This window comes from Drosophila simulans, chromosome X (assembly GCF_016746395.2).
Source record: "Drosophila simulans strain w501 chromosome X, Prin_Dsim_3.1, whole genome shotgun sequence".
Classification (NCBI taxonomy): Eukaryota; Metazoa; Arthropoda; class Insecta; order Diptera; family Drosophilidae; genus Drosophila; species Drosophila simulans.
Window position 1 is genome coordinate 12,973,062 of NC_052525.2, and position 14,941 is coordinate 12,988,002.

General features: G+C 42.7%; 1 protein-coding gene across 3 annotated transcripts in view; it reads left to right on the top strand.

Annotated features, from left to right (window-relative positions):
• LOC6725870 overlaps positions 1-14,941 on the top strand; it is a 75,326-nt gene that overhangs the window by 43,321 nt on the left and 17,064 nt on the right. For all 3 annotated transcript variants that reach the window (XM_016173839.3, XM_016173841.3, XM_016173840.3), the window contains exons 4-10: positions 1,092-1,457; positions 4,990-5,075; positions 5,700-6,029; positions 6,156-6,253; positions 7,676-7,815; positions 9,318-9,427; positions 11,427-11,558. In XM_016173839.3, coding sequence (XP_016039194.1) covers positions 1,092-1,457; positions 4,990-5,075; positions 5,700-6,029; positions 6,156-6,253; positions 7,676-7,815; positions 9,318-9,427; positions 11,427-11,558 — 1,262 coding nt within the window. The remainder of the gene's footprint in view (positions 1-1,091; positions 1,458-4,989; positions 5,076-5,699; positions 6,030-6,155; positions 6,254-7,675; positions 7,816-9,317; positions 9,428-11,426; positions 11,559-14,941) is intronic.

The following is a 14,941-nucleotide window of genomic DNA, read 5'->3' on the forward strand; positions in this document are numbered from 1 at the left end:
ATTATTTGCGCAATTATGATATATGCTCATATTAAGTTTAAAGTAATATATTGTATTATAGTTTGGTAATCGTACGGATTTATTGCTTATTTTAAGGGCATCTAAAGTTCGTAGTTCTAAAACACCAGTTTCTTGTTCGCCATGCCAATGCCCTGCACACACATACACACACACACACACAGATACTCACCCACACAGAGACTTGTGGCGATGTGTTTGTGCGGTGCTCTGGGCTACTTTGCATGGGCTTAACGATTGTTGTTTAGGTGCAGTTTCAGTTACTGTTGCCGTTGCCATTACAATCGCAGTTACAGTTACTGTTCCAGCTGCAGTTACAGTCACAGTTGCTCAAACAGAAAAACCGAGAAAAAAATGTGTATAAAATTGTCGAGAGTGTAGAGGGTGAAAGCGCGGGAAAGTCGCGGGCTGGCGCTTTAATACAAAATTTGCATTGCATACCTTTTGAAAGTGTGGCCTTTTAGCATTTACAAGCCATGGAGTTCTCTATTTTTTTAATCCTTTTGCTGGGTTGAAGGTTAAAAACAAATTAAAGCGTTAATGTTCGTCACGTTTTAAAGAAAGTTAAATCAAAACAGAATTTTTGTTGGCTAGCTAATAAAGCACATTTTAGTGGTAATGAATACTTTAAAATAACTCCTCTTCATCTATAAAACTTTCTAAACAGAATATTATTCAAAATATAATATTCCCAAAAGTGAAGTGAGAAGGCGTCCACAGGTCTGCATGCTAACATAAGTGTACATATATGCAACAAATATGCAACTACAACATGCCGGCATATATTCACTTTAAAAAATGTATGCTTACCTGTGTGCTCTTGTTGTGCTTTTCCACGTTTTTAGTTTTACTACCCCCGAAAAATTATGCACATTATTATGTAGAAAAAAAAGCACCAACAAGTCCGCCGGGCGCATAAATTTTAATGCTCATGATTATTATTATCATACTAAAATGTAATGCTGCCATCCAAAAATGACAGCGCGCACATATAAAATATAGAAATATCTACGAATATAGCCACTCGAAAGTGCATACTCAGTGTTTTCCATTTCCCCTTAATTTCCTTCCAGCTTCTGCCGGCAGTGAGTTAATCGCAAATCGCTCGGCTTCAGCAGGTGAATCGCTGATAATGCCGTCGAATTTCACCGCAGCTACGCCGCCACCCGCCCCAAGATTCAGCAGTCCCTTTCGGGAGCAGGATGTGGCCGAGGGGGAGGAGTTGGCGGGTGGTGGGCAGGTCGATTGGTTGGAGGAGCAGCATCCGCTGACCATTTCCCGACCGCCAAGAGCAGGGCGCAGCGAGCGGCAGGCAGAGGAGGATCAGGTGGACCGCTGTCGTCTCTTCGTCGAGGGGGATCCCACCAAGAACGAGCTGTACAGCCCCGAGTATCCCAACCTGTATCCGAAGAACATCAACTGCACCCGGGTGATAACAGGTGAGTGCTTTTCACTATTCACTATTCACTATTACTTTAGCAGGTATATAAGCTGGGCTATTTATTATTCATGGGTATCTAAAGAGAATATTTAGCAAAGTCAATGCCAATGAATCATTTATACAGGATACACGTATCTGCTGGCAGGTAGTATTCATGGCAGGATCTGAAACTGACACCCATTCCCCTGGCTTATCTACGGCTAAGCAATTAACAATCAGTCTGGCAGAGAATCCGAGCAGTATCAGTGGCATTATCTGTAGCTGTAACTGTATGCCACAGTTGGAAAGACAAATACGAACTTTGATGGAAGCCAATTGGCAGTCGGCTTCCTTCTTAGCGAATGTGGGTGTGAGTGTGCACTCAGAGAAATAAGAGAAATAAGAGTGCTGCACTAAGCATACACTCATCTACTGTTACATTAAAAAAAAACTATATATTCGTCATAAAGCCGTCCTATGAGAAGTGGGATATTTGAGCAAATGTGCTTAGTTAGAATGCGAAATCAATCGGACCAACACCCTTTTCTTCACGTGTGAGTGGAGTGGAGTGCAGGCCTCGTAAAAGTTTATATGGCAAGCACTTGGCGACGAGCGAGCTACTGCAAATAATTGCAAAGTCTTTGGCCAAGTCTTGGCAGCCACTGCTGCTGTTGACATTACCAGATGTCAGTCAGTGAGTCAGTGAGTCAGTCAGTCATTTGGTTTTGGGTAAGGCAGGGGAGGGGAAAGGGAGGAGGGGGCTGGGATTTGGAAAAGCTGGAGGGGAGCGAAGTGAACCAGTGAACCGGAGGCATTAGATGGCGCTGATGCGTAAGATGCTCCACACAGATTCCACATGGCAGGGCCGTTTTGTGTGGCCCATTTAAAAGCGTTAGCGCGTTGGCTCCCCGTATTCCATTCGCATTTTCCCCAGTTGCCCAGAGCCACCAGTTGGCAGTCACCAGTTGCCATATCCCAGCTACCCAGCTTCCCAGTTTCCATTTCCCTGGGCTCCATAATACGATGCCTCGATTGGGGGATTGGTATGGAATGGAAAGGGGCGGGCACCGATGGGTTGTCATCATATTTGAGCTGCACTCGCTTCACTGCCTCCACCGCCGCAGAAACTGTGCCTCGAAAGCTGGGAGAGCTGGGAAACTCTCAGTCAACTCTCCTCGAATGCTTATCTAAAGTCGGTTGGAGGCCAAATCATTTGTCAGTTAAGACAAAATAATGTCACTGCAAAAGTCAAGAGCTGACAGATAAAACCTGAAAGCGAATGATTGACTTTCCATAAGCACGCATCAGCGGTCGCAGTATCTGTATCTGTATCTACGAGTATGTCAGCATATGTGTAGCACATGTAGTCCTTAGTCCATACAACCAAACATATATGTGTGCATCTGTGTGTGTGAGTTTGGAATTACGAGTTCGAGTACGAGTACATCGGCTTATTTGCATATCAATGTGTGTGAGTGTGTGTATGTGTGTGTACTTATGTGCCAGACCCTCCAGAAAAGACTTCATGTTAATGTTGGACTAAGCGGGCCAACGAAAGCAGCCAGCTGAGGTTCTCTTTATGGCCAAGATGGGCGTCCCGCAGGGCAAACAAATGCCGCAAGGATTGCGGTCGGGGAGATTCGAAAAGTTCAAAGTTATTGCAAAAAACAACAGACTTCTATAGGGCTTATTTTCCCATGCACTTTGCATTATAACTATAATACAAATCTTTTGATTGTGCAGTAAGCCACTGAGGCGTATACGCAATATAGGATTATAACTGATATTCAGCGATAATCAGGGAAAGTAAGCTAACTCGCTGTTAAACGGATATCTGTTCAAAAGTAAGATCAATTAAATATATAAATATGTTTTATATAAAAATGTTTTAATAATTTATTAAGCAAATCATAATCTTTCATTCAATAGCATGATATTGTAATTGACTCTGTCAGTTTATTCCCTATAGCTTATTCCTTTCTTTCAGTTTTAATACCCAGCTTCCACACGGCTGATATGAGTTGCCAACATTGCGTATACGCAATGCGAATTTCCTCTGCATAGTTACAAAGCTAGATAAAGCCCAGTGTTGCCGAAAACCAATCACTTTATGGTCTCAGTTCCCAGCAATTTGTGTGCAAAAAATCTGCCCAAAAATGCCATTCATTGTGTAATTACGATGGGCCCATCTTTGGTGCAGCCAGATTCCACAGTAGAGCTTAGTAATTACCCCTTAGTAATTACCTTTTTTAAAATTGGATATGGGAAGTTAAGCAAGTGCAGTCCCAGAATTCTCGTTTGCCTGAGGACTTTGTAATTTGTTAACAGTACGCTTTCAGTCCCACATGCGTTTGGCCAGGACTCTTTTCTACTTTTTTCAAGGCCAATCAATTCTATTTCCTTTCAAGCTTTTTTTTTTTGTTCCCTCTGTCTGTGATTCCAACTTTCATTACTTGTCCATCTCCATTATGTAATCTGTGTGTGCATGCTTGTGTGGGTGTTAACACCCGGGCAATTGCTGCTGTATGTGTGTTTGTGTGTGTGTGTTTGCGTGTGTTGTTATGCCACATTGGCCACAAAGGTTCCATTTGAGAAAAGCCGGGGGAAAATGTAGTTTCAAATGCCAGAGCCAGCCCATTGCCATTGATTCATGCCAAGGACTCGATGGTTGAATATGTATGGCTCGCAATACGAGTGTGAATGAATGAATGAATGAGTGAGTGAGTGAGTGAGTGAGTGAGTGAGTGAACGAGCGTGGGTGTGTCCAGCATCTTGATGCCTTATTCTTTTTATACGGCCACTAAATGAGTCCCCAGACGCTTTCATTTTGGCCATAGATACCAGATTGGGTCCTGCCTTTTCACTTTTCCCATGCCCCTGAAATCTGTCCCTACTTTGTGTCAAAAGGGTCTAGTTATGGTCGGATCATTGAGATGCGGAAATTTCCACAAATATTTTTATTTGGCTGCCGAATGGTTAGGTAAGCAAATTACGGGACGAATTTGGTGTTGTGATGTTAAGTAAGCCCTGATTTGATTTTTTGTAGATATAATCTCCTTACGTAGATTGCATTGATTGATATGATTGAATTGAATTCAACAAGTGTAACAATAACAAATAATGTTTATCAGCAATATAAAAGCACCCTGCGGACTATACAAACTCCTCGTTGTTTCAATAATTAAAGACCCAAATTAGTTAAATAGTTTAACACACTGCCTCAATGCATTGAAGGGCATTGCAGCTTCGTTTACCCAAGACCAACGAGACTAGCCATAAAATTCCCTCAAAGTCCCAGGCACTGAGGTGAGCTGTTGTTAATCAGTTTCTCGGCTCGGGGCCATTTGACTTCAAGTAAGCTTGGGCTCTTGGAGGGGATCTATCCACCTGGGCCACCGGATGGAAGTGGAAGTGGATGTGAAGGTTGAAGTGGAGGAGGGTGGTGCGAGGTAGGAGTGGGGTCAAGTGCCATGACTACCATGGAATGATAAAGTATATATTTGCCGACTAACGTGTTGGCTTTGTCCCTTCGCTCCGGCATCTAATTACAGCGCCAAAGGGACAAATCATACGCCTGGACTTTCGCAACTCGTTTAATATCGAGGCCAAGGAGGGGTGCAAATTTGATTTTCTCGAAGTAAGTACTAGTAGCTGGCAAATGCACAGAGACAACACAGCGTTTAAAATACGTTTAAAGATTATTTATTCCAAGTATAAAACATTTTCAACTATTTATATATATATTTATCTATTGCTTTTGCAAAAGTATCGAAATACACCTTCGTTAAAAAGAAACTATCATTTTTTGGCATATCAAATATTTTCTTGCCGTGTAACAAAACCCGACATAACCAACTTAAAAAGGGTCAGCGCATAAAAAAGACAAACTTTGTTGCATGCTGAAGCCGGGGCATAAAAAAAACGGAGGCAAAACAAAAACTTGCTTAGTTGCTCGGCTTTTCTCGGTCTTGGCCGGACTTGCAAAGTTTTCGATTTGTTTCCTTTACGACTTTTCCCTGTTACTTGGCCTGTGTTGCTGCTGTGTAGCTGTTGTAGCTGCTGTGGGTGCCCCTCTTTTTTTGTTGCACCGAAAAATGACAAGTTTTAATTGAATGTTGTCTCTGTGCTGCAAGTCTTAAGCCTGATTTGAATGCGCTGCCCGAGCCAAAGCGGTTTAGACACAAAAGACGAACAGCCAGTCGGCTTAGGGCGCCGAGAATGACGCCAAAATCTGTGTAACTAACAGGCTGTATCCTTGTAGATACGGGATGGCCAGTACGGCTTCTCCTCGCTGATTGGCAAGTTCTGCGGCACCGACTTTCCGCCGGAGATCACCTCCAAGGAGCGCTATTTGTGGCTACACTTCCACTCCGACGAGACCATCGAGTACACCGGCTTTAGTGCGGTCTATGAGTATCTGGACAGGAGTCGGGATGCGCCCAGCACCGATCTCAACTGCACCATCGATAAGGGCGGCTTCGAGGGCTTCATCAACTCCACGGATGTTCCGGCCGAGATCTGGGAACAGGTCAACCGCAACAAGATTGCGCTGGACTGCATCTGGCGCATTCAGGTCAAGGAGAATTGGAAGGTAAAATCAGTTTGCTAGAAATATTAAATTATAGAATACAATTTTAAATTCATATAAGAAATGCATAGGGTTTTAAATACTTTAAGCTAAAGCAATTGATATCTATATCTCCCATTACTTCAATAGATATTTCTCAAGTTTCTGGACTTCAAGCTGAGCAAGCCGAACGATTGTCAAACCAACTTCCTGGATATATTCCCGGAGCAGACGGTGATGCCACTGAGGTGAGGTCCTTTTGCAGTGCCGCTTAATCACATTTCATTGAACTTCAGCGCGGCAGTGATAAAATTGCCATCGCCGGGCTGGTAGAATGCAGTCGGTGGCGTATACGTAATATCGGTGGCGTATACGCAATGCCGCAAACCAATTTCCGCATTGCCGAAATGGTGAGATCAAAGCCCTCGCCGGGGACCAGGGTAAAATTTCAATTTATTACCGGCCAAAAGTAAATTGTACGCGAGCGGAAGTGGCGTCGCCTTTGACTCGCACAACCAATCTCCTCGTCCTTCCTCCCTTTGCACCGGTCGGAACGAGAATTTTACCATCTCCCGACTCACTCACTCACTGACTGGCTGGCTGGATGACTCACTGGCTCACTGGCTGACTGACTGACTGACTGAGTGACTGAGTGACTGATTGACGGACTGAAGGACTCGCCACGGCATCTTCGACACGCATTGACATCCGCTTTTAACGCGCCAATACATTTCCACTTGTTGCCGCTGCTCGGGACAACACTCAAATTGATTGACTGGCGTTTTCAGCTCGGTTTGAAGAAAATGCCAAATGGAAGGCGGGAAATTCATCAGTGTGTGCTCCGCGTGGCCGGGGACAAAGTGTTCCCTGTCTTTTTTAGCCATTGATTTGATGCCCTTGTCGCTTTCATTTAAATTCATTTTTCGTAACAATTTATCGCACACGACGGGTGGCAAGAGCAGATTTTCCCCCAAAACGCCAGCCGGCGCATAATGCGTTGAAATATCGTAAAGAAAATACCCAAAGCCACACAGACAGGCCAAATGAACATAAACACAATATTCAGTGAACGTCATCATTTAAGCCATATTATAAATTATTTATTTATCGATTATGTGTGTGTGTGTGTGCTATCGTTGGCCAAATATTTAACGAATGGTAAATATATGACCCGAGGAATCCTGATACTCACTCGTTGACTGCAAGTCAAGGACTTATATTGTGGCAGAAATGCCTTGGCAAAGTAATAGCATTTGCAACAATAAATAGAATTTATCAATCACTCGATAATTAATTACCCAGTCATCTGACCAATATATGTATAAGTGATTTAACCAGCTAACCGTCTCCTACCCATCTGTTGCATATATGAAATTACGCCTACCGCTCTCCGATACGTTTTCATTTAATTTTGATATTGGACAACTTTCCCCATTGACACTTATGGTATAGCAATTTAAGCTCGTTGAAGAGGCAAGTCACTTAGAAAGTGCCTTGCATTATGCAATGAAGGGAGTGATGTTCACTTAACAGTTCTTTGACATCCCCATACTGCACTTAACCAAATGAATTATTGAATTTGCTTGTAGGTGGTTTCATCTATATTGCTAGAACCAATTCGACCCGTTTGCAAGCGCTTTTCATCAATTTTTCACATGTTTTCATTTCAGGGTTAAGAACTTCTGCGGTTCAGCTGGCGAGAGTATTACGGCGGAGTCAAACATCCTGCACTTGCGCTTCTACGCAGATCAAACCGCGATTAACTCGACATTTGGCATTCTGTTCACGGCGTTCCGGGAACGTGGAGCTGGTAAGTCCAATTCGCACAACTCCGTATCGGAATCGGAAGACGAACCCGATTCCAGGAGTTCCAAACCAGTTCCAAGTGGACGGGCCCCCTTTTGATGGCGCTGGCAAATCCCTTGAATTGGCAACAAATGGCCGGAGCGCAAAGTACAAAGGAATGCCCAAAAATCCTGGGGGCAATCCGGTGCTAAGCTTGCCCCAAATCCCGGCGAGCTACCATCCATACCCCCATCCATTTTAGCTGCTCATTTGGCTGGCAGTTGGAGAATCACATGGAGTGGGAGATGCGATAGAGATGGAGGAGGAGTCGTTTGTCTAACCAACTATCTTCACCAGGCCACCATATCCTATCTATCTGTCCGTCTGTATTTTGGTCTGTCCGACTGTCTGTCTGAGTGTCGGAATGTCTGAATGTCTAAATGTCTAAGGGAAAAACAGGAGGCGGAGGTCCTGCGTGATTGCCGCCAGTTGCCAGAGGCAAAAGGCTAAGCACTCTTTTGTCATTCAACGATTGTCCTTTGTCCCCGGGCCAGCATTGTTTACTTTTAGGCAGCCAAAGTCCTCGTCCAGGACCTTCGACACCAGCTCCTTTTGCTCCAGAAGCCACTCCTGCTCCTGATTCGGCTCCTGCTGCTTCTCCCCCTCCTTCAGCTCCCTTAGCTTCTCCAGCTCCTTGTGCTCCATCTACTTGGACCGCCAGCATCGGCAATTATTGTTGTTGGTTGAGCGATTTATGTCGGAGATTACGTGCATTTGCCTTGTGGTCTCGCCCATCGTCGCCTTTCAATGGCTGCACTGTGGAAAGTCCATCAATTTAAAGCTCACAATTGATCGATGCTTTAAGTCAAATTGAATTGGCATTCCACTTAATGCCGAATCGAATTCGGTCCACCATGAGCTGACAATTCAATTGCGTATAATATAAAATTCAATGGATGCTTAAAACGAATTTAAAGACTAGCTCTTTGCTAACTTATATAAATGGAATAGTTGGAATCAAATAATAACCCCTTTAACACAAGTGAAACATTCAAAGTTATATACCATTTAATTATCAATTTATCCATTTCATGTTTATTTAAGTAATTAATTATTTATTATATTTATATCCACTTCCTTAAAAACATAACTTCTTTTTATATAAAGAGCTATCTCTGCGGCTTGGCAATATTTTGAAAGCAATGCCAACCTTTTGAAAACCCTCTATTCAATCATCCTGCCTCGTGAATAAAAACCATATTGAATTGACTGTTGAGTGGCCTTCGAATGACAATATATTTATATGTTTTTATGCAGTCGTTTCACACTCAAATCCAGCGGAGAGCACTTTCAATTGTCGTCAATTGTCATCGCATTCCACTGTGCGATTTGTGCTTTGATTGGCGTTTTAGCCATTTTATCCATTTTAGCCGCTTCCCTCGTCCGCTCACTTTAACTGCCATTTTGTGCCAAATTTTTTACAACTTTCTCTAACTCCCAAACTGTCGCACCATCTCTTTTTGGCAGCCTGCACCGAGGACGAGTACGATTGCGAGGACGCGACCTGCATATCAAAGGATTTGAAATGTAATAACCTAGACAATTGTAAATTTCGATGGGACGAGGAGGGCTGCACGGTAAGTGACACGCCTATACAGAGAAAATCAAACTGACAATCAGTTGTGTGTTGTTGTATATAAAATCTCTGTAAAGAGTTTATCAATTGAACTGATTTCGTGCTATTTTATAATACCCTATCACTATGTATTTTTATTAAAACTTTACAGTTAAGAACATGTTCTAACCTCTTTTTAAGTTAGCTTAAGAGCCTAATGTTAAGTCTAGACATTTGGGTTTTTCTCAACCTTTAATTTAAGTTTTAACAACTTTGGCATGAGCATTTGCAATGCTTTTTCCTCAGTGCATCTGCACACAAAACCGTGCCGTTTGTACGTGCATCTAATTATAGGCCAGCCAGCTCGTTGACTCGTTCGACTCCAAGCCCGCATCCCACCCCCTGACCTCGTGACCCCTGACCCCATGCCAGCCCCCCTTTGGCCAACCCCTGCCATACCGCCAGTCCGCTCATTATAAGTATGCTCGACACGCCGATGACGGCAACACCCAAAAACACTCACGTACACACACTCGTGCACCGGCACAAACACCAAACACACACACGCACACACACAAAGTTGGTCAAATAAGTTTTGTTTGGCAAAGTTTGAGGTTTGTGTTACAGGAAGGCCGTGCTGTTGTTGTGGCTGTTGTTGTTGTTGCTTTTTGTGGGGCTTGTTCGTTAGCCGTAAATAACAGTTATTTGCAGGACATCCCCCCGAGCAGCGGAGAAGTTGAACATCAGCGCATTAGATCATTAGATTTGATAAAGTCAGCGGGATCAAGTTGCCCGCCGCCACCGCCGACATCACAGGGAATGATTCATGCAGCGCCATCTAAGCCACTTTCCACTTGCCACTTTCCACACGCTACTTGCCATACTTGCTACTTTCTATTTACCACCAAATGAGGTTGTAAGTCCCTTGTAAAAATGGCCAAACATAAAAAAGCTGTGGGGGTAAAACTCAGTACTTGTGGCACTCTGGAATTACATGCATTACAAATTGTGCGTGGCTATCATATAGTTTTACAAATTTATTGCAAAATATGTTTTTGAAAATACACATTTTTCTTCTGAGGATAACCATGCATACTTCAAAATATAAATATTCCAAATTAATTCGCTGATGATTTACCACTTTCATTAAATGAAAAATCTAATAATCGTTTGTAAATGGTTACAGAATGTAACTCTTATTTAATTGTTAGGCGGGGTATCGACAATAGCACTTCATTTAAACCGCCGCCCTTGAATAAACTATTGCATTAACTATTTAAAATGGGCCTGGGCAAATGTACGATTTCGTTTCGGTTGAAAATCTTCAATTCATTTTCGCACCACATTGGCCCAATTAAAGCGAATTGATATTTGGGCTTGCCAAAACGATTCCATAATTATACGTTATTTTATACATACATATGTGCATAATTTCGATTCTGGCCCATTGGAGGCCATTTGCATTGGCCAGGAATCTAATTTGTAGTTTTTCGTTTCGCTACCCAATTGGCTGTTTTCGGTTTATGGTTACTAATTTGCTCAAACGATATTAAACGAATGATTGTGCGTGTGGAGGCAGGCTTCAATCAAGTGCTCAATCAAGCGCATGCACAAGTTATGTTTATTTAATATGCCATATTCGATGTTCCATGATGACAGAATGGCCATCTCTAAAGGCGCCCAATGATACCCAATGATACTCCATGAAAGTTTGTGAAAGTATATCAGTGTAGCTTAAATTATCCCTTTCAATAGGTTTAAGCAACTGTTATAATATGAGTGATATTTTGAGTTTACGAAAAACAACCTAATGAAGTCAGAACTGCAGGCTAATTTCATCTAAAATAACCAGCTAGCTAATGACTATAGCTCACCATTCCGAACGTACACGAACTCTCAATTAAGTGGCGAAAGGAAAGCTAAACTCTGATTATTTTGATTTGGGCCTTGGCCAATGGCTTGCTGATACGATAATGTAATTAAAATGGCAATTAAACCCAGCATCCCGATTTTTTTTGCAGAGCGAGGCGGCCGGCCAATCGGAGCACGTGGTCATCATTGTGATTGTGTTTGGCCTGATACTCGGCGGAATGGTCATTACGTTCATCGTCAATTGCATACGCAAGATAATACGTGATCAGAAGATAATACGCGTAAGTATTGCCAACTTTTACGCCCCTCCCCCCTTGAATTCGTCTACCCATGAAACTTTAGTCTGTGCTCGCGCGTGTCCCTCCATAAAATACTGCCCCACCACCTCCACCCCAGAAACCACCAGAAACCACCAGAAACCGTCAGAAAGCCACCCACCAACAACCCGCCTGCCGCTCTCTCTCTCTATCTCTTTCTCTCCCCCTCTCTCTCACTCTCCATATATATATATATAAATATCTGTCTCCGTCTCGCTCGATGTGTGCTTGAACCACCGCCCACCACCCAGAAACACCACCCACCCAACACCACCACTCAAAAACCCCCTAGAATAGTCTCCTAAATGTGGCCACCGCAGGACAGCAAGAATTTATTTCCACACATATGTATATCCACTCTTTTGGTTTTGGTTCTATTAGATACGTTGCCAAAAATATTCGACTGCATTTCAGATGCACGCTAACCGAACAGAACCCTTCACACAGGAATTGCAACACAAAAACGAACAATATTGATCGAAATAATAGGGCGTAGCATCTGCATGTTTTTCAAAAAGCCAACGAAAATATTTTTTATCAATCAATACATTTTATAATTTCAATGCGCTGCAGTCGAGCGTAAAATTGTACCAGTTCCTGGATGCAAATTGTAAATTTGAGACTATTAGTAACGAGCATTTTTTAACGATATGCATCTCAAACAAAATCGAATAACAAATTGTGTAATAGGGCCAAAATGTTTTCGTTTTCAGCCTGAATGCTGAGCGAATGGCTTAAACTACAGTGTAAAGTGTAATGAATAGGAATTTTTGAGCACTTCATTGCTAATTCTCATGTTTACTAGCTAAGCCAAAATTCTAAAAAAAAATAAATAAATAAATAAACCCTTCTACTAAAACATATAACTGAACTGAAATATGTAGTGAGCTTTTTCGCGTTGATCACAGTTGTGTGACGAAAGCACATGTAACCGTAAAAGTAATGTAAAATCAAATCTGTCCGTGACGCTCTGATGTTTTTTTTTTTTGTTTTGTTTCCGGTCAGCGGAAAATATTTCAACAATCATTTGCACTCGTTTAAAGAACCCATTCAGCGAAGTGGGCGCGTTTGTTAAATAATTCACCGGAACAGTGTAAAGTCGATGGGCTTACACTCGATTTAACATCCGCTGGCCGACTGGGCGTATGTGTAATTATATATGAGGAGCTGCCAGTGCCTCTGCGTTGCGAGTATATGACAAACTCGTTTTGCATATGTAAACATAATTTGCATTGACTGCGCTGACTGTTTGACAACTGAATCTGATTTGGCTTTGGCATGGCATCGAAACGGAAATGGAAATGGGAATGGGAATGGGGAATGCGAATTGGCAGCAAATATAGTGGGCACAACAAGGAACTCGAACCGAAATCGCCCGCCATAACGACTCCACGACTGGCAATTGGCATAACTGACAATTAGTCGATGGATTAAACTAGACCGCGTTTAGATTACATTTTGGGCCTAATTAAAGGTGTGCAAACTGCGAGGTCAACGAACTAAACGGGGTGAAGACCACGACTGACATAATTTATGCGGCCTGGCCGCAGAATTTGCATAGTCTTGCTCGTAATTAAATATTTGTTAATAAATAATTTTTGAAAAAAGGGCTGATTAAATAATGTTCGCAATTGAATAATTGCGATTTAAACCAAAGAGTTGAATTCTTTAAAAGTTCACTAGTCAATGGAAATGGATAGCTAATGCACTCACTCAATTTGCTTGCAAATATCCAAATGCCTTATTGGGCTATAGATTAGCACAGAAGTTCAATGAAGTAACGCATGTCACTCAACAACCGATTTCCATTAATTATTAATGGTAATTGTTGCCGAATAGCACAGCTTGTTGGCCACCCTTCAATCATTTCTAACTGCGACACTCAAACTGCTCGATTTTGATTTTAATTAGCGCAGTCGAAGTGTGGCGAACTTAAATCGATGGCTATGCAAATGTCGCAAGTGCATTAAAGCCAACTTGGTGGGGGGAATGGCCAACAGGGGTGGGGGGGGAACGACATTAGTAAAACAATAACACGCAGCGTGATAGGAATCTTGTCGCCTTGTCTGATGCGAAAATGTGCGCTGGTAGCGGGTGTGGGCGAGCACTTTTCTCACGCACTGTCTGCTGCCTGGAATTTAATAGACATGCAGCAGCGACCCCTTATCCTCTTTCTCCCCTTTCTCCGGCTTCTCTGGCAGCAAAAGGAGCAGCGGATCTCGACAATTCTAATGGCGTCTGACACTTTGAAATGTAAAATAGACTTTGACTCCGAGCCCGAGGTGGTTGTGCGGCTCCACAGGCCCAGCACAAGCGAAACCAACCAATGCGATTCGATGTAACCCAAGAACTGGGATCTCGCACCCATACCAACCCACATAAACTCGAGTTGACTAATCAATACAAATGAAATTTGTCAGTTGAATGAGCAGGAATACAGTGTTACTGGAGCCGTTTCACCCATCTTATGTTCAGTCGCCTTGGCAGTGGAAAAGACAACTTGATGGAAGTCTATAAATAATAGTAGTAATGTAATCTTCTCTTCTCGATATATGCTTTCAAATGCATCAAATTATGATTTATTTTTTTAAAAGAAGGTCATGCAACCTCCTTATGTCGCAACTTAAAGACCACTTTCTAGTTTATTAAATACTTATACAAGTATGCCTACGAATTTCTCGGAGTGTAAGAAAACAGGAATAGCCGAAAATACAAAATACACAAAACCAAGTGCCAGTCGAGGATTCGGTTTAATCAAGCAGCAGACCGCGTCTATAAATATGTGGCTACCGCACAAAAACACACGGACTGACACGCAAACACACTTAATTAACTCGCTGGCGGGGAATCGGAGACGCGTAGCACTTCTTTTTGGCCGTTCCACTTGCCGGCACTTTAGGACGACCGACTTCTCGATGGCATTCAATTTGGCCGGAACTCTGGGCTACCAGCGAATCCCCATCGAATGGCATACGCTACGCCTCAAACCGAAGGCGATGTCAAATTGAAGCTCCATTGCGGGCTTGACCCCCGGGGAAGATAGAAAATAGCAGCAGAAATGAAGCGAACTGAAATGAAATGAAATGAGATGAAATGAGATGAGATGACTTTTGCCAGGACAACCGGTGGTGGACCCTTGACAACCGGGGATGGCTGCTTTCCGATATTGATATCGACAGCACGGTAAACTTTATGCCCCGCAAAAAGCCAATCGCAATGAATAATTTAATTATGAGATATGAAAAAAAAGCACGTTGCAAAACAAAACAAATAACTTTGCGGCGATATGGTTTTACGTAATATAATCAGGAATTAACCTTCCACTAGGTTAACATCAGCGGTCGATT